The sequence below is a fragment of the Cucurbita pepo genome, chromosome LG01 (genome assembly GCF_002806865.2).
Source record: "Cucurbita pepo subsp. pepo cultivar mu-cu-16 chromosome LG01, ASM280686v2, whole genome shotgun sequence".
Classification (NCBI taxonomy): domain Eukaryota; kingdom Viridiplantae; phylum Streptophyta; class Magnoliopsida; order Cucurbitales; family Cucurbitaceae; genus Cucurbita; species Cucurbita pepo.
In genome coordinates this window covers 14,373,961-14,392,910 of record NC_036638.1, presented here as the reverse complement: position 1 = coordinate 14,392,910, position 18,950 = coordinate 14,373,961, and the positions used below count along the sequence as shown (strand labels likewise).

The following is an 18,950-nucleotide window of genomic DNA, read 5'->3' as shown; positions in this document are numbered from 1 at the left end:
ATTTTTAAATATTTTATTTTCATTTGTTGGATTTTTGAAGTCTCACCTCTAGTAAGAAAAGCCTTTGACTACAGGAGAACTCTCTAAATTTTAGTTGGAAGCTAAATCAAAACTAAACTAGTAGGCTCGTATATAAAAAGTATTTATTATGAATTATTTAACAAGAACCTAACAAAAGCACGACTTTTATTCATCAATTACGTAGACATTTTAACCTTTTTTCAGTTATATAATGCGTGTATATATGTACCATATTTATCCAAAACTTTAAAAAAAAATCCATCCCAATCTAGAACTTGAGTCCTCCATGTAAAGAAACTAACCAAAAAGTTATATTGTTATACGAGCATGAAGATTGATGATCATTAGAATGGAGCTTGATGATGAAATCAAATTAGATTAGCAATGGTGAGTTAAGAGCAGTGAGTTTGAGTTTAAAGTTTTTAGGAATTATTAAGGCATGAACTGTAAAATTTGAAGTGTACCACCAAATCAAATCCAGCTGACGAATCCTATGATGTTCAGCTCAATTTATAAAACCCACTCCCTCTACTGTGCTTCCAGCTCCCTTCTCACACTCCTCTCACTTTCACTTGCTCCAATGCCTCCCTCTCCCCCATTTTCCTCTCGCCTTCTTCTCCTTTCACTTCTGCTTCTCTTCTGCAATGGAGTCCATTCCAAATCTAAATCTCCCTCCTCCCCTGTTTCTTCCAAAATTGGACAGGGCTACCGTTTAATCTCTGTTCAACAAACCCCCGATGGTGCTCTCTTGGGTCGCCTCCAAGTTAAGCAACCCAACAAGATTTATGGCCCTGATATCCCTTACTTACAGCTCTTTGTCAAGTATGTTCATTTTCATTTTATGTTCTGTTTTTTACCTTACATTCTCTGCATTTCCTCCATTTTCCTGATTGTGGGTTTTTTTTTTAAGGCATGAGACAAACGACCGCTTGAGGGTTCACATCACCGACGCGGAGAAGCAGAGATGGGAGGTGCCGTACAATCTCCTACCGAGAGAGCAGCCGCCGGTGTCGAAACAGACCATCGGAAAATCGACAGAAAACTCCATTACAGGGTCGGAGTACGTCGGCAGTAAACTAATCTTCAGCTATAAATCGGACCCATTTTCGTTCGTGGTGAAAAGGAAATCAAACGGTGAAACCCTTTTCGATTCGAGCTGTTCTGAATCAGACCCATATAGCAGTTTGGTGTTTAAAGATCAATATCTTGAGATTTCAACGAAATTACCGGAAGAGGCTTCGCTGTACGGGCTAGGGGAGAACACGCAGCCGCATGGGATTAAACTGTACCCGAACGAGCCTTACACTCTGTACACAACGGATGCGTCGGCCATAAATCTAAACATGGACCTTTATGGGTCTCACCCGGTGTACATGGACCTGAGAAATGAAGGGGGGAAGGCGTCGGCACACGCGGTGCTGCTACTGAATAGCAATGGGATGGATGTGTTTTACAGAGGGAAGTCTTTGACGTACAAGATCATTGGAGGGGTTTTGGATTTTTACTTCTTTTCTGGGCCTTCACCACTTGACGTTGTTCAACAGTACACTTCACTCATCGGCAAACCTGCTCCCATGCCTTACTGGGCCTTCGGTATCATTCTACTTCAATCTCTGTGTTGTCAATGTTTTTTAAAGCTATTTTTTTCAAACTAACTGATTTTTCATATCTTAAGTTTGTTGTCTGATGTTCTGGTTAAACAATTTAATGAAAATTGAATGCAAGAACTAATTATTATATTAGACCATGACTTAATCAGACAATTGGTCAAGATCCATGTTGTAAAATTGGTTGAACCTTCTAACCTTCATCCTTAAATTAAGGAAAAAGGTTGTTTTTGCACTCTAATGTGTCTTTTTCTTGGAGGGAAGATATCTATATATATTATATATATACATTTCCTTTCCTTCTATGATGTTAGGTAGGTGTTGGGTGGTCCATTGGACAAGCTTTTTAAGTGTATTCAAGTCTCATTTACTTATTTTTGCCTTTTGGATCAACCTTTAGATCCAAAGGATATTATAGTTCATGATAAAGTATATATTTTTAAAAAATAAAAAATTTAATTTCCAGCCTTTTGTATAAAGTTGAGACCCTATGTGTTTTCATGATTTTGCCTTTCCATTATTTTCCTAATCAATTATTGATATCTTCATAACTTGTAATGAAATATGTTCTGTTGGTGTGTGTAGGATTTCACCAATGTAGATGGGGTTACCATAACTTATCTGTTGTTGAGGATGTTGTTGAGAATTATAAAAAGGCTAAAATTCCTCTCGACGTTATTTGGAACGATGATGATCACATGGAAGGACACAAGGATTTCACTCTCAACCCGGTTAATTATCCGCGTCAGAAGCTTCTAGCTTTCCTAGACAAGATACATAGTATAGGCATGAAGTATATTGTGATTATCGACCCGGGCATTGCTGTTAATTCTAGTTATGGCGTGCATCAAAGGGGTATGGAAAAAGACGTTTTCATTAAGTATGAGGGTGAACCATACTTGGCTCAAGTTTGGCCTGGCGCTGTGAACTTCCCTGACTACCTTAATCCCCAAACTGTTTCGTGGTGGATCGATGAGGTACATCGCTTCCATGAACTCGTCCCTGTTGATGGCTTATGGATTGATATGAATGAAGCCTCAAACTTCTGCTCAGGATTGTGCAAAATTCCTAAAGGGAAAAAGTGTCCTAGTGGAACTGGACCTGGTTGGATTTGCTGCTTGGACTGCAAGAACATTACGAAAACAAGATGGGATGATCCACCATACAAGATAAATGCTTCAGGATTGCAGGTGCCCATAGGCTTCAAAACCATTGCAACCAGTGCAGTTCACTACAATGGTGTTCTTGAGTACGACGCTCACAGTCTCTACGGCTTCTCTCAGTCCATCGCAACGCACAAAGCCCTTCTCAGCCTCGAGGGAAAGAGGCCTTTTATCCTTTCCCGCTCCACATTCGTCGGTTCGGGCAAATATGCAGCTCATTGGACTGGTGATAACAAGGGAACATGGAATGACTTGAAGTACTCTATTCCTACCATGCTTAATTTTGGTATATTTGGAGTGCCAATGGTTGGTTCTGATATATGTGGGTTCTATCCAGCGCCCACAGAAGAACTATGCAACCGTTGGATCGAACTTGGCGCTTTCTATCCATTCTCGAGGGATCATGCCAATTTCTATTCCCCAAGACAGGAGCTTTATCAGTGGGAATCGGTTGCGAAATCTGCCCGAAATGCACTTGGGATGAGGTATAAGCTCTTACCGTATCTATATACCTTGAACTACGAAGCTCATAATACCGGAGCGCCAATTGCTCGACCGCTGTTCTTCTCATTCCCAGATCTTAAGGAGTGTTATAATGTGAGCACTCAATTTTTGCTTGGGAGCAGTGTTTTGGTATCCCCTGTTCTTGATAAGGCAAAGACCAAAGTGAGTGCAATGTTTCCTCCAGGCACTTGGTACAGCTTGTTTGATATGAGGCAAACTATAGTCGTAAAAGAAGTTCAATCTCTGTCTCTTCCTGCACCCTTGCATGTTATTAATGTGCATTTGTATCAAAACACCATTCTGCCAATGCAGCAAGGTGGGTTGATTTCGAAGGAAGCTCGAAAAACTCCATTCACTTTCATCGTGGCCTTCCCTGCCGATGAAAGCGAAGGAGAGGCCAAGGGAACGCTGTTCCTCGATGACGATGAACGTCCAGAGATTAATCTTGGGGACGGTCTATCGACGTACATTGAACTCTATGCAACTGTCAGCAATGGGAGTGTTAAAGTATGGTCTGCAGTTCAAGAAAGCAAATTTGCTCTCGAAAAGGGTTGGATCGTTGAGAAACTTATCGTATTGGGGTTAGATGCAAGCAAGCGGGCGAACTCCCTTGAGATCAATGGAGAAGCTGTTGTGGGAGGTTCGGGTATTGAGTTTTATGCATCGGAACAAAGTCATCAGCTGGATAAACTAGAGGATGGAGGGGATAAGAGGAAAACTGCGATGGTAGAGGTTAAGGGATTGTCTTTGGCAGTTGGTAAGAACTTTGAAGTCTCCTGGAAAATGGGATAGAAGGTAGAGAGGTAGTTCTCTACTCTAGTTTGTCTGATTCAACGGCTTTTTTGCTTTCATAATTCTCCTTTACTTTGTTTTAAATTGGTTGGTGGCTTCTGTTTTTGTTTCCTCCTGCTTTTATGGAAAAGAGATGAGCTAAAGCATATCTTCATCCTTATCCATGGGAACAAGCCTTGTACTTCTTGTGTTCATCGTTTATTTAGTTTGAGAATAAAGTAAGTGTACAACCTTGAGATGCTTGAAGAGTGCTTAGAACACATCATGCATAGATGACAAAATGACAACGCAAAATAAAAGTACAAAAATACCAAGTTCATGACATTATAACATCTAAAAATAGACACCAATCTAGTTCGACCCTTATAGCCTCATAGCTCGTGCACACATTCCGTAAGCAGTTTGCTTATAGTTCTTAATTTTTTAAGTCTTAGGTTATCAATTCATTCGTTTGTTTAGTGTCCTATTCATACTTAGGAGTTCGCTCCTAAGTTATAGACTTTTCTTAGACTATACCATAGGTTTACTTAGTTCACTTAAGCTCAACTTAGGGCCATGGTACGGAAATTATAAATTCTTTTTCCTTAGTCCTAATTGGGTTGTTGGTCTTTGTGGTTCATTCTTAGAGTTCTAAGAATTTTTGTTTAGATGTCCTACTAGTCCCTTTCATCAATTTCATCGTCGTCGTCGTCATTATCATCATACGCTAATGGCTCATAGGCCATGAAGGTGTGACATAAGCGTTCGTTTCCAACTCCTAATTCTCCTCATATCGTTATAGACACTTAAGTTTTAAGGAATTTGGGGAAACTTCGAATTCGTTACCTACGGTCCCTCTCATTGTTAGTTAACAATTCTCTTAACTTTATGGTACTGATATGAAGGTTTTTCATGAGAGGGTATGTAATGTGCTGCCCAAAGAGAGGAAAAAATCACGTGAAAGTTGACCATGGGCCCGTGAGGTTTGACCTCAAAATTGGATACCTCCCTTGAAAAAACCAAACCTTGAGCTTCAGGAGGAGGAGGAGAAGAGAATTCGTGAAGGAATCGTGTCTTGAAAAGGTTTGAAACTGTCCAACAAATAAGCAATTTTAGTGCATTTACACGGGCGAGAAAACGTGTTTTCAAGGGTACTTTGACAGCGGATAACTTAGGTTACAACTCATGATAAGGTATGTAATCGGTCCATTCCTCTTCCTTGCAACACCATCTAAAACTTTCATGAAGGAATTGGGGGCAAATGTCATTGTGTAGGGCTGGAGAGGCTGATTTTCAAATCTATTAGCAACGAAAAATCATTACTTCCTCTATCAAGATAAAATTGATGATGGCATGACCGATTTAACTAAACTGGCCATGCTTTGTTTTTAGTTCAATCGACCTCCTTCTAGATCGATTCTCATGGATTTATTTTTAGTTCCTACGGATAGACTTCCTTAGGTCCTGCATAAGAAAATTAGGAGCAATTCAGATACTAAAAGCTTTAAAATTGAAGTTCCGAACATCATTAAAAAAGTAAATAGCCAATCTAGACGTTCTCAAATTTTACTTGTAGGAATCATTTGGAAATAAACTACCTCTATTTGGGAATCATGATTAAGTATGATTTAAACAAAAATAGAAGATTTAGATTTAGAACAGAATTTTAATTCTTAAAATTGGACGTTTTATTTGGGAATCATGATACGTTAAAATAACCCATTAAATGAACTATGCTACATATGAAATTTTATGATCTTTTATGATATGTTAAGGGTATATTTAAAGTTTGGTGAACATTGGAGCAGGTTTTAGACATAAACTAAAGAGATAGGTAAAATGACAAAAATGTTCCTACGTCCTTTTAAGTCCAAATAACTTAAGATTTGATATAAGCTCTATTCCCATGGATATAAGGACTAGGTAAAGTTATCATTCTTGAATTCAAGTAATTTGAGTATGTGTAAGACCTAAACCAAGATTAAAGTGGATATTGGATAATGACTAAAATGTTTCTACTAAGACCGTATAATGTTTTCAAATTCTAAATGGACTCCACGATGCCATAGTATATTTTCAACTCTCATATGTGAGGCCAACACTATCTATACTTTATCCATTTGCCCACATTCTTATTATTATTTAAGGATTCCAACATTGTTTTAGCTTAATTGATCTAGGTGTTTAATAACCTTAAACCAACATTTGTGCCTGTCATGTCAATCATGATAAACCAAGGGCCATTAGAGATTAGTTAGGGCCATTAGAGGTCGGTTGGCAACCTCTTAATAGAACAAAGCTCATCCCAACATAATACCTCATATACAACATTCACAATTTGCAATAATCAACGCATATATGATATATACATAATGTAACGACCCTAATTTTCTATTGAAATAACGTCGATATCATATGTATGACGTGACCTTTTTATGTAGAAACATTTATAAAAATAATACATGAAACGATATCATGGACTTAAAAGTTGGCATTAAAAACCTTAAAACAGACCAACAAAAAATAATCAATGCAAAATATAAATAAATCAAAGAAAAGATTAAAACGATACCTGAAACAATAATTCCCTATACTAACCTAAAATCTATGAAATTAAATGCGACTACTCTATACATGTGTTATGGTCTTTAATTGCGATGTCGTCATCAACCGTACATGGGTGTCTTGCCTTTAACTAAAATATAGAAGTAACACATGCTTGATTATTTTAAAATACTCAGTAAGTGACCCTACTATTGGGGTTCAGGAATGTAAATACATGCAATCATGATTAAGGACCTATCATTTAAAACCATCATGGAGGTGACATCCACTCCGAACGAATTAGATGTATAGTACTTCCCTACACACGATCCACATGTGCGAGTGTGAGCCCACCAAGCGACTCGCACACCCCCTAGGCCCATCATAGTCAAGCTAGTTGGCTGTAACAGACGTCTAGAGGTACAACATAACCCTCGAATATCATTTAAGATATGATCGTTATCATCATCATAGTGTACGCGTCCGTAATCATCATCATAAAGGGAAAGAATCCCAATGTAAATGAACATAGAATATGCATGAGGTCTCTATAGTTTTCATCTTTAAATCATTGATGTGACACAACCCCACGCATCCTTCACATATTACTCTAGATAACATAAGTACATAAGCCTTCATACATTGTCATTTATAACATCATTCAAGGGTTGTGTATCAGAAAACTCTTCATCATAATGCAACATGGAATCATACATGCACATCATAGGTATCATCATGTTATGTCATATCAACATCATACATCTTATGTCATTATGTTATAATGCATCATCATCGTAACATGTCATAGCAACATAATACATCACATCATCATAGCATCATCGTAACACATCATAACATCATATCAAATCACATCATCATAACATCATAGCATTATCATAACACATCCTAATACCATAACAACTTATCGATAGTACGGTCACTTACTTGGATGGCCGTAGCCGACGTTCTCTTTCCAACTTAGTTTGCTTTCATTCTTCAAGTTATTTTTTACTTATGTCGAGGATTCACCTATTTAAATATTCGCTCAATAACTTTAGTAAAAGTCGAATTCCTAACTCAATTTAATTTAAAACTGAGAAAACAGCTCCTACGGACGTTAGATGAATTGATTTCTAGAATGTCAAACCGAGCCGCAGGAGCCAATGGGAGAGCACGCGTCATGCACATGCAGGGGCGGGCGCGCGTGGGTTATGAGTCGGGTCAGGTCAATCTCACTGGCGCGCAGGTCACACTTCCTAACTACGTGTGTCTAAGCCGTGAGCTTGCAGACGGGCTAAGTGAGCTACTCGGCTTGAGTTACGGGTTGCTGCAAGCGAGTAGCTGGGCTGTGGGCTACTGGACTTTAGTTGTGGGTTGCTATAGTGGTTGTACGTGTTTGGTGAAAGTGGGCCGAGGATTATTTGGGTTGTTTTGTATCTGTTGGGTTGAATGGGTGGTTTTGCTGCAAATGGGTATCAGACCCGAATCCACGGGTTGCGTCTTCTTCACCCGATTATTCAAGTCTCCTCGTGTGTTCCTATCTCTCCTCTCGCAACCATTCAATTTTCTTCTCGGTCTCAACTATCCACTGTCGTGACCTTCTGCTCACCTTTTCCTTCCACGTCACAACTTCTCATATGTACCTATTGTTAGGTTGAATGACATTGTGACCTATATGGGTCACGATCTCATGTATTTATAAATGTGTATGACGAGGATTACATGGTAGGCCTTGATCCACTGTAACAAACCTTATAATCAATAGATTCTCCTTGATACATGGTAACATACCAGAAAATTAGATTCTTCGGCAACAAACTAGAAAATAGTAGATTCTCTTGATCCATGGAAACAAACCGAAAATAGATTCTCCTTCATGGCAACAAATCAGAAAATCAGTAGATTCTATTAGATCCATACAACAAACCAACAAATCAGTAGATTCTCCTTGATTATCTTACTATGCATACATATTGTTGGATTGATATGCCAACTTTGGGATAAATAGGGTTTCAACAATATAATATTAAAATTTTCTAATAACAATAAAACTTAATACCATGCCATAAAACTTAATAATAATTTAGAATTTAAATAAGAATTTAAATAAGAAGAGGGTTAGAAAATATAACACCTAATTTTATAGTGGTAACAATAATTTAGAATTTAAATAAGAGAGGTTTAGAAAATATAACACGTAGTTTTAGAGTGGTTCAGTCAAACTCGATCTACTCCACTCCCCAAGCGCCTCTTGAGAATTTGAATAAACCTTTTTTACTCTTTCTTCATATCAGAGTCCAACCGCTACACTGCTCCTATTACGAGTTCAAGAGCAAACTCAATTCTTTCCACGGCTTAGGATCAAACCGGTACACTGCTCTTTTTACGATTTCAAGAGCAAACTCAATCCTTTCCACGGCTCAGGATCAAATCGGTACAATTGTCTGAAATGTTATAGAAACACACCACAATTCTCTGCTCCTTTTACGAGTTCAAGAGCAAACTCAATCCTTTCCACGGCTCAGGATCAAATCGGTACACTGCTCTTTTTACGAGTTAAAGAGCAAACTCAATCCTTTCCACGACTCATGATCAAACCGGTACAATTGTCTGAAATCTTATAGAAACACACCACAACTCTGAAGTAATAGATTTACAATTTTCTCACAATACAATAGACATCCCCTCAAGGAGAAGATAAACAACAAATAAAATGAGCAACAATGGAGGCTTTTAAAAAAAAAGTTTTAAATCGAGAAAAAATGGAAGTTGTGTATTGTGTTCTATGTTCTGTATGTTGTAAAATATGAAGAGGTGATGAGTTTAAATAGCGATGAAGTCCTAAAACTAAAATGTGGACCATGAAAAATATTATTTATTTATTTTTAAATTTACCGTGAAAAACTATAGACCACATGTTTCATTTAAATATATATATATATATATATATATATATATATATATATATATATATATATATATTTTTAATATAATAAAAAAATATTAATGAAAATCAGGTTAGTAACCATTTAAAAATAATTGAAAAATTTTATAAATCTAATTAAAATGATTATTTAATTGAAATAGTAACGAAAACTTTTATAAATGTAATTGAAATGATTTTATCATTCAAATACTTTAAAGCAATTGAAAATTCCACCATTCGTTACTCTACCAAAGTTATAAATGTCATACTTCGACTGGTCCATGTTGTCAATTTTGTCGCTGGTCTATGATGTCAATTTTGTCACCACATCATCACGTCGGGTATCTTGTTTTAACTGAAACTTCTTAGTTTTATCTCTAATTTGAGTCCACCAAAAAAGACTTTAAAATCGTTATTCCCAGCCTTACACTATCGACAAAATAGTGAGATATGTTAATAATTTGAGGTAAGTTTGTTGTCATCATAACATCAATTAATTAATTAATTAAAATTAATTAATTTGAGATTAAGGGCAAAAAAAAACCAACAGATATGACCTATTCTAAGTTTAACACCCCCTCCCCTCAATCTGGACTATGTAAAACTAACTTCAAATTGAGCCTAAAACTGCTAACAAGCTGACAGTGGCTTTGTCATGATATTGGCGAGCTGATCCTTGGAAGATATGAGTCACACATCAAGTTGACGAGTCGACACTCGTTCATGAATGAAGTGATAATCAACTTCAACATGCTTCATCCATCGATGAAAGATTGGATCGGCGGACAAATAGGTGGCACCAATGTTGGCACACCACAGGCTAGGTGCTCGCACTTGCGAGATCCCAAGCTCACGCAAGAGGATTTGGATCCAGATTAATTCGATAGTGGCATCAGCAATCGCCTTGTATTCGGCCTCCGTACTAGAACGAGGAACTATCAATTGTTTCCTTGAACTCTAGGAGATAAGATTGCCACCAAAGAAGATCGCATAGCCTCTAGTACTTCGACGGTCATCAAGATTTCCGGCCCAATCAGCATTCGAGAAGGCATTAAGCAAATTAGTGTTGGACTTTGTAAGAAACAAGCTCATATCAATAGTGTCATGTAGATAACCAGCAAGACAAGAGGGTGTGCCACCTTGAGACCGGCCACAACCACGATCCCTATGCCCACGTTTCTTTTGCTGACTACCACGACCAACATAACTGGCCGAAGATCCAAAATTTAATTGAAGTTCAGCCTGGTGTTGTAGTTGGCGAGATTCAAACGCCATTAGATGTGCAAACACATCATCAAGCATGATGGCTTCACTCTTGGTAGTCATCAAGGTGACAAAAGGATAATAGTCAAGGTCAAGACCAGTGAGGAGATACGCGATCACGTCATCATCCCGCAAGGCAGAGCCAGCTGTGGCTAGCCCTTTGGTCTTGTGAAAATAATCTGCAGCAAACAGATCGCGTTTCTTGGATGTGGCGAGCTCAACACGGATCTGAATAGTGCGAGCACTAGTTGACGACGAAAACATCCGTTGTAGGGTATTCCACGCCCCTTGGACGTAGTAGCGGCAACCACATCGTGAAGAATCTCCTCAGACATGGAGGAGAGAAGGCCGCTAAGGACCTGTTGATCTTGATCATACCACAAATCATAGGCGGGATTAGAGACCAGGTCAACACTAGCAACGGTTGAGGAAGGGACCAACTTGGCAGGTTCGACAATAGTGTCGTCGAGGTAGCCCAAAAGCTTCATACTCCATAGGTAGGGGAGAAGCTGGGCACACCATATGATAAAGTTGTTTTTGGGGAGACGGATTGTGACAGCGTGGTGGAGAGGGACTAGGCCAAAGGTCGACGCCATGGTAGATGAGATAGTGTTGGAGATGGTGGATGGGGAGAGGAAGAAGATATGATAGACATTGTTATTGAATAAACTTTGGCTCGGATACCATCTTAAGTTGAATGTCACTATGACCTATATGGGTAATGACCTCATGTATTTATAGATGTGTACAATGAGGTACATAACAGGCCTTGAACCATGGTAACAAAGCAGGAAATCAAATTTAACCATAAAATTAGTAGATTCTCTTTGATCCATGGTAAGGAAGCAGGAAATCAATAGATTCTCCTTGATCGGAAATCAGTAGATTCTCCTTGATCCATTATAAAAAATCAGGAAATCAGTAGATTCTCCTTGTTCCATGGTAAGGAACTAGTAAATCAATAGATTCTTTTTGATCCACGGTGACAAACCAGTAAATAAGTAATTCTCCTTGATCCACGGTAACGAACTAGAAAATCAGTAGATTCTCTTGATCCACGATAACGAACCTAGAAATTAGTAGATTCTCCTTGATCAACGGTAATGAACCAGAAAATCAGTACATTCTCCTTGATCCATGGTAACGAATCAAGAAATCAGTACATTCTCCTTGATCCATTGTAACGAACCAGGAAATTAGTAGATTCTCTTTGATCCATGGTAACGAACTAGAAAATCAATACATTCTCCTTGATCCATGGTAAGGAACCAGGAAATCAGTAGATTCTCTTTGATCCATGGTAAGGAACCACAAAATCAGTAGATTCTCCTTTATCCATAATAAGAAACAACAAAATGAGTAGATTCTCATGGATCCATGGTAACGAACAAGGAAATAAGAAGATTCTCCTTGATCCATGATAAGGAACCAAGAAATCAGTAGATTCTCCTTCATCCATGCTAACGAACCAGGAAATCATTATATTCTCCTTGATCCATGATAAGGAACCAAGAAATCAGTAGATTCTTCTTGATCCATGGTTACGAACCAAGAAATCAATACATTCTCCTTTATCCATGGTCCCGAACCAGGAAATCAATAGATTCTCCTTGGTCCATGGTAAGGAACCACGAAATTAGTAGATTCAACTAGATCCATGGTAACCAACAACGAAATTAGTAGATTTTCCTTGATTCATGGTAACGAACAAGGAAATCAGAAGATTCTCCTTGATTCATTGTAAGGAAACACGAAATCAGTAGATTCTCCTTCATCCAAGGTAAAGAACCAGGAAATGAATAGATTCTCCTTGATCCATGGTAACGAACCAGGAAATCAATACATTCTTCTAGATCCACGGTAACGAACCAAGAAATCAGTACATTCTCCTTGATCAAAGGTAACGAACCAGAAAATCAGTACATTCTCCTTCATCCATGGTCATGAGCCACAAAATGAGTAGATTCTCCTTGATCCATGGTCACGAACCAGGAAATGAATAGATTCTCCTTGATCCATGGTAAGGAACCATGAAATGAGTAGATTCTCCTTGATCCATGGTAACGAACAAAGAAATCAGAAGATTCTCCTTGATCCACAGTAAAGAACCACGAAATCAGTAGATTCTCCTTCATCCATGGTAACGAACCTTAAAATCAATACATTCTTCTAAATCCAGGTGAACCAAGAAATCAGTTCCTTGATCTAAGGTAACAAACCAGGAAATAAGTAGATTCTCCTTGATCCATGGTAACCAATCAGGAAATTAGTAGATTTCCCTCCCTCGATAACAAACCTGAAAATCAGTAGATTCTCCTTGATCCATGGTAACGAACTAGGAAATCACTACATTCTCCTTGATCCATGGTAAGAAACCAGAAAATCAGTAGATTCTCTTTAATCCATGGTCACGAACTAGGAATTTAGTAGATTTAAATTCTCCTTGATCCATGGTAAGGAACCATGAAATCATTAGATTCTCCTTGATCCAGGAACCAAGAAAATCATTACATTCTCCTTGATTCATGGTAATGAACCAGGAAATCATTACATTCTCCTTGATTCATGGTAATGAACCAGGAAATCATTACATTCTCCTTCATCCATGGTAATGAACGAGGAAATCAGTACATTCTTCTTGATCCATGGTAATGAACCAGAAAATCGGTACATTCTTCTTGATCCAGGGTAACGAACCAGGAAATCAGTAGATTCTCCTTTATCCATGGTAACGAACCTGGAAATCAGTAAATTCTCTTTGATCCATGGTAACAAACAAGGAAATCAATAAATTCTCTTCGATTCATGTAACAAACAAGGAAATCAGTAGATTCTCCTGGATCCATGGTAACGAACCAGGAAACTAGTAGATTCTCCTTGATCCATGTTAAAAATCAGTAGATTCTCTTGATCCATGGTAACGAACCAAGAAATGAGTAGATTCTCCTTATTCCATGGTAACGAACCAGAAAATTAATAGATTATCTTACTATGTATAGATATAACCTATTCTCCCTTTAACACCTACAATTACAAATCCATTGATATCTCATTTCTCCAAAACACGAGTTTCACCTACAACGAAGGGAAAACGCGACGGAGTGATACGAAACACGAGTGGCTTACCTTCCATGTGCTGGGGGTCGTCGGTCATTACTTTTTCAGCGTGGGTAGTCCGTCATAGGCGTTGAATCAACTTTTTCCCTCTCGCCGGAGTCCTACCCCGAGAAAAACTAAATTTGTTTGTTGTCTTCCTCTCTATCTGTATATTACTCTCTTAACTTGCAGGGGAGCCTTGGAGGATGGGCTACTGTGCGAAGGAAGTTTTGCAGGCATCATGGGTGGTTGGCGCGCAATTCTTGGGTTGCCCTCGCCAGAAATTGCGAAATTTCTATTGAATTTGAATCGTTCTTTAGATTTTTTTTTTTATATCGTTACAATCTGTCATTTTTTTTATTGTGTAGGCTCCTATATTAATACATTTCATATCAAGCTTTTATATTTCATGCATAATCAAGGGAGTAAATTGTACGTCACCAACATAACAAGCCAGCATCTATATCTAGTATTAAGATCACAGTGTAGAGATTGACCCATCAATTGAAAGAGAGACAAAGATTTCTATGTTCTAAACTAAACTTTGGTCACAAAAATTGTCTAATTATTTCTACTAGTGTCATACTTCTTTACTTTGAAAGGCTCATTCAAATTTTAGAATAGAAGAGAAATATAACACGACTTCCTTTGCATGTGTCGCATATGTCGAATTTAAAGGGCAAAAATTGATATAACAAAAGAAAAAAACTATCATCATGCTCATGGAAAAGGGGAAAAGAAAATAGATATGATAATTTGATTTTTTGAAATGAAATCATTCCACTTGAAATGCTTTAGAAAATAGATTCTACTTTTAGAATAAGATAAATGTGTAAAGAAATATTTGAATAACTATTCTTCAACGTCAAAATTGAATAGCTTTTTCACTTTATCTTTTGACTATGAATACTTGAATAGTAATTTTTAAACACCATATTATCTTTTACAAATTGATCTAAAAAACACCATTATTTTCAAACCCTACTTAAATCATATTGAACCCGTTTATGCTTGTTGTTAGTCAAAAAGAAAAAGTAAAAAATTACTATCCAAGTAGTTGCTTATAACTAAAGGCAATGCCTTAGACACTCTCCATCTTTTCACAACTTTTTCTAGTCATGTCTTGCTCACACAATGTCACCCAAACGAGAACATGAATCAAAAAGTAATGATGATTAATTAATTAAAATTGTGACACCCGACATAGATGGCAATTATCAAATACAATTAGGTAATATAAAATTTTGTCTGATGTCACATCCCATACATAATTGACCATAGGACTTCTGATTGTTTCTGCCAATCGCCTTTGTCAACGACAATTTTACTCTCAACAACCAGAAAAAACACTTCATTTTTATTTGTTTCTCTTCATTTTGTCTCTCTTATTTATTACTTTTTTATATACTTGTAATTATTTATATGGATATGGAAATTCAATTTGGTTTTTATGTTAACATTTGTTTTAGTTTGGTGAAGGCTACCTATTCGACTAACTAAAAAATAGAGTTATAACTCAATCCAACTCTAACTACTTCAAAAAAAATTAAGTGCATTGTGAGTTGTAAGTGTTTGATATTTAAACTTTACGAAATTTTAGTTTTTAATGTAATATGTAAGATAGATGAGTAGGATTATCGTTAAAAATTAAGTGCATTGTTAGGACGGGATGAGAGATTGGAGAAGGGACTAACTAATCACGTGGCTAAATATGTATTGTTGGATTTGGTTTAATTTTGGGGAGATCCATCTAATTAACTAAACACGTAAATTTCAAATTAATTAATTTTCCTTTTGTTTTGAATATTTATTCTTATTTTGAGGTATGAACTCATAAACTAGTTGGCTTTTACAGGAACCCATATTTTAAAGGGAAAACCCGTTACAGGTAGGAGCAAGCGGTTACCATTTTTGACGTGGGCCGGTAGGGCCCACCGTTAAATGTAAAAGATAAAACATACAGCTGTGCTTATACTAAACGCCGGGTGTTGTTGCATAGAGGGTCGGGAGGGGCTTTGGCGGGAAAAAGAAAGGTCCTGGTGGGCTCCACGCTGGCGCAATTGGCGGGAAACGGAAGCAGATCCTCGCTGGCCCACTAATTTCCATCCATTTTGGCATCACATGTTTGGAAGTCAAAATTATGGGATGTGTATTATGGCATCATGTACATGAGGACATGGCATGATGATGTGCATCATTACCATAACCCCACAAACATACTTTAAATATTTCAACGTCACACTTCATTTTCCTCCCTTCCCCTTGGCGCACCTTCGATAACAACTTTTTTTTCTTTTTTATGGAAATAATAATAATAATAATAATAAATAAATCTTTATTAACTTTTGGGTCAAATCAATTTTGAAATATATTCACTCATTTCCATAAAAAAAAAAACATATATTATTATTATTATTATTATTATTTAATTAATTTTTATTTTTTGAAAACAATTTTAAATTATTAATAACTAATTTTAAAATTTATTGAAACAATGGGATTAATTTGAAAGAACAGAAATGAGGGGAGGGGGCCGTGGTTTCAGTGTACCAATTGCGCTTTCATTTGATTATAAAAGAAAGCCGTGTGCGTATGCTTTTCTTGGGTTACGGAAACCAAACGCATTCAATTCTGACATCCAACTTGTTAGTCTTACAACCATATTCAAACACCTTTTCCATATTTCATATTATTTTTATTACAATCTAAATATCTTTTCCAATTTGGCACATCGCCATCTCCTTTTAACTATTCTTTTAATCACACTTTATTTTCATCTTTGTTTTCTTTTTAAAAAGTAAGACTCACCTTCTTTTGGTCTTAAGTAATTCGCTTATAAGTTTTATAGCTATTTGAGTTTCAGGGGAGAACTCAAAGTTTCAAACAATTCTCACGATTCTATACATATTTGAGCTTCATGGTCTAGAAATTGTTCACTTGTCTTGTGGCAACGTAGCTTAGCTCTAGAGTGAACTCTTTTTTTTTTTGTTCTCATTACTTAGTAAACTTATTTTGCCTTGAAAGTGAATGATTAGTATTTTGGATTGAAATGCAACCTCATCACATATCATTAGAAAGTTTGGTGTCTCTTTCTGAACATTTATGTGTAAGGTTAATTGGCTACCTTTCCACAAGAACCACGAGAGTAAAAGTCTGGAGGAACGATGTCGCATGCTGGCTAGCTACTAAGTTTACCTATGTGGCCCCTTATCACCTCTCGTGATGGGTTTATGGTGTAGCGGCATTATTCAGGAAGACTTTTACCATTTTCACACACGATAATAACACTCATTATGAGCTAAACAACCTATGTAGTCCCTCATCCCCTTTCAAAACGAGTTTACGAAATCGTGACCTTGACTCTCAATCCACTTCTACACATAATAGTAACTCCTCAAGTAGCCATGATGCACCATCCTATTGGACCTTGATTAAGCTTGGCAGGGGCACTATTGGGTATGACCTAGGTCACCGAATAGCACGACTGTGGTACTGGAGGGAAAAAGGAGGTGGTTAGGCTATGTATGGCGACACAAATCACGCCGCTAGTAATCATATAAGTTTTCTAAAATTTTCTTGAATACCATGGAGGTTTACTAGGTTAGTTTAAATCTCAAACTCTCTTTTTTGAAACACTCTAGACTAGCTCCTCAGGGCAAATCTAGTTATGGGAGCACTAGGTCTTAACCAAAAATCGTCGCTCACGATCCTAAGATGCATCCTACTCTTATCACGGTGCAACCATGAATGCTTTTTTAGGGAGATAATAATCACGTAGAATTAAGAATTCATTCTCCAAGTACACATGCAAGATCAAAAGGGAGTTATCGTCCATCAACTGCCTAGAGCACAGAACACATTCTAAAAAATACATACATGCAAACTCAACAAAGAGATAACATCAATCAATCACTTGGAGAACATATATCGACATTCCATCCTCCATTCTAGCAGAAGAAAGACATCTCAAACGATATGCATCTTTAAAATCTTATCTTATGAACATTTCAGCCGACTTCTCCAACATACATTGCATTCTCATCTAAACTGACATTCTAAAGTCGTAATGATAAAAAATTTAACCTATAAGTATTGGTTAAAAAAAGTTTAAATGACTACTTACATGCGTGGTATACTTTCGGATGTTGTTTTTCATTTGTTTAGTGCAACAAATTTTTGAAATCTTCTCTAGTTTGACATAGTTCAAGTTAACTAACTTGGACAGAAAAAAGATAGTTTGAACCTTAAAATTTTGAAACTATCACGTTGAAGTTTGGATGTTACATGAATTACAGGCGCGACAGTCGTGACTGACGGCTAATGGCAGTGGTAGTGGTCGACAAGTTATGGAGGAAGAAGATGGGAGAATATAAAAGAGAGAAGAGGGAAGAGCGATGAAAAACAAATTATGTCAGTTAAAAATGTCAACTTCATAAATTTTTATTTTTAAAAAATATAAAAATGTCATGTCAATTTATGTCCGCTAAAATAATAGAGAATGGGATAGAGGGGGAAATGGAATCAAATCTAAACCTCAAGAGTAAATTTATTGCGATTGAAAATTGAGAGACGCTCCATATACAAGAATCAACATACAAGACGGATTGACCCGCTCTGGATCAACTCTCTTCGTGGCCATGGAGCTCTCGGGCACTCCCACCTCGACCAACAACTTATAAACACTTAGAAAAAAGAGAGGAAAAAATACTCGGTAAGCAACCTAATTGTAGAGTTTCATTGCATCCTTAACCTAGTAGGTATCCATAGACTTTTCTTCGGACTCTAGGAAGTTCTGACCTAGTCTCTACAGCTATTTGAGAATTTGGAGTACCTCGAAGTTTCGAGCAATTCTCTTATCATAATCTTACCTTTTATGGGTATGTAAGGTTCTACAACATTTATGTTCTTTGACTTAGATAGTTTGCTTTGCTTATGCACTGAATGTACGACGTCCTTAGTTGATGCGCTATCTCATAGAAATGTTGGAAGACAATATGATGTGAGCTTATCTAAACATCATACATGGAGGATTATTTGGCATACGCTCCTACAGAA

At 37.1% G+C, this 18,950-nt stretch overlaps 1 protein-coding gene and 1 non-coding gene across 2 annotated transcripts; one reads left to right on the top strand and one right to left on the bottom strand.

Annotated features, from left to right (window-relative positions):
- Positions 1–455: 455 nt before the first annotated feature.
- LOC111799472 (alpha-xylosidase 1-like) lies at positions 456–4,331 on the top strand. Its single transcript, XM_023682868.1, has 3 exons — positions 456–843; positions 932–1,614; positions 2,214–4,331. Exons 1-3 carry the CDS (start codon positions 515–517, stop codon positions 4,085–4,087), a joined length of 2,886 nt encoding a protein of 961 aa, XP_023538636.1. The 5' UTR covers positions 456–514; the 3' UTR covers positions 4,088–4,331.
- Positions 4,332–10,798: 6,467 nt separating this feature from the next.
- Positions 10,799–10,937, bottom strand: LOC111782990. Its single transcript, XR_002813252.1, has one exon. It is a non-coding gene; the product is annotated as a small nucleolar RNA Z247 (small nucleolar RNA).
- Positions 10,938–18,950: the final 8,013 nt, after the last annotated feature.

Bases quoted from the DNA above. Each gene is read 5' to 3' on its own strand.
- LOC111799472 (XM_023682868.1), top strand. From the start codon at position 515: ATGATGTTCAGCTCAATTTATAAAACCCACTCCCTCTACTGTGCTTCC. The intron at 844-931 runs GTATGTTCATTT...TTTTTTTTTAAG, and splicing joins TACTTACAGCTCTTTGTCAA to GCATGAGACAAACGACCGCT. The intron at 1,615-2,213 runs GTATCATTCTAC...TGGTGTGTGTAG, and splicing joins CATGCCTTACTGGGCCTTCG to GATTTCACCAATGTAGATGG.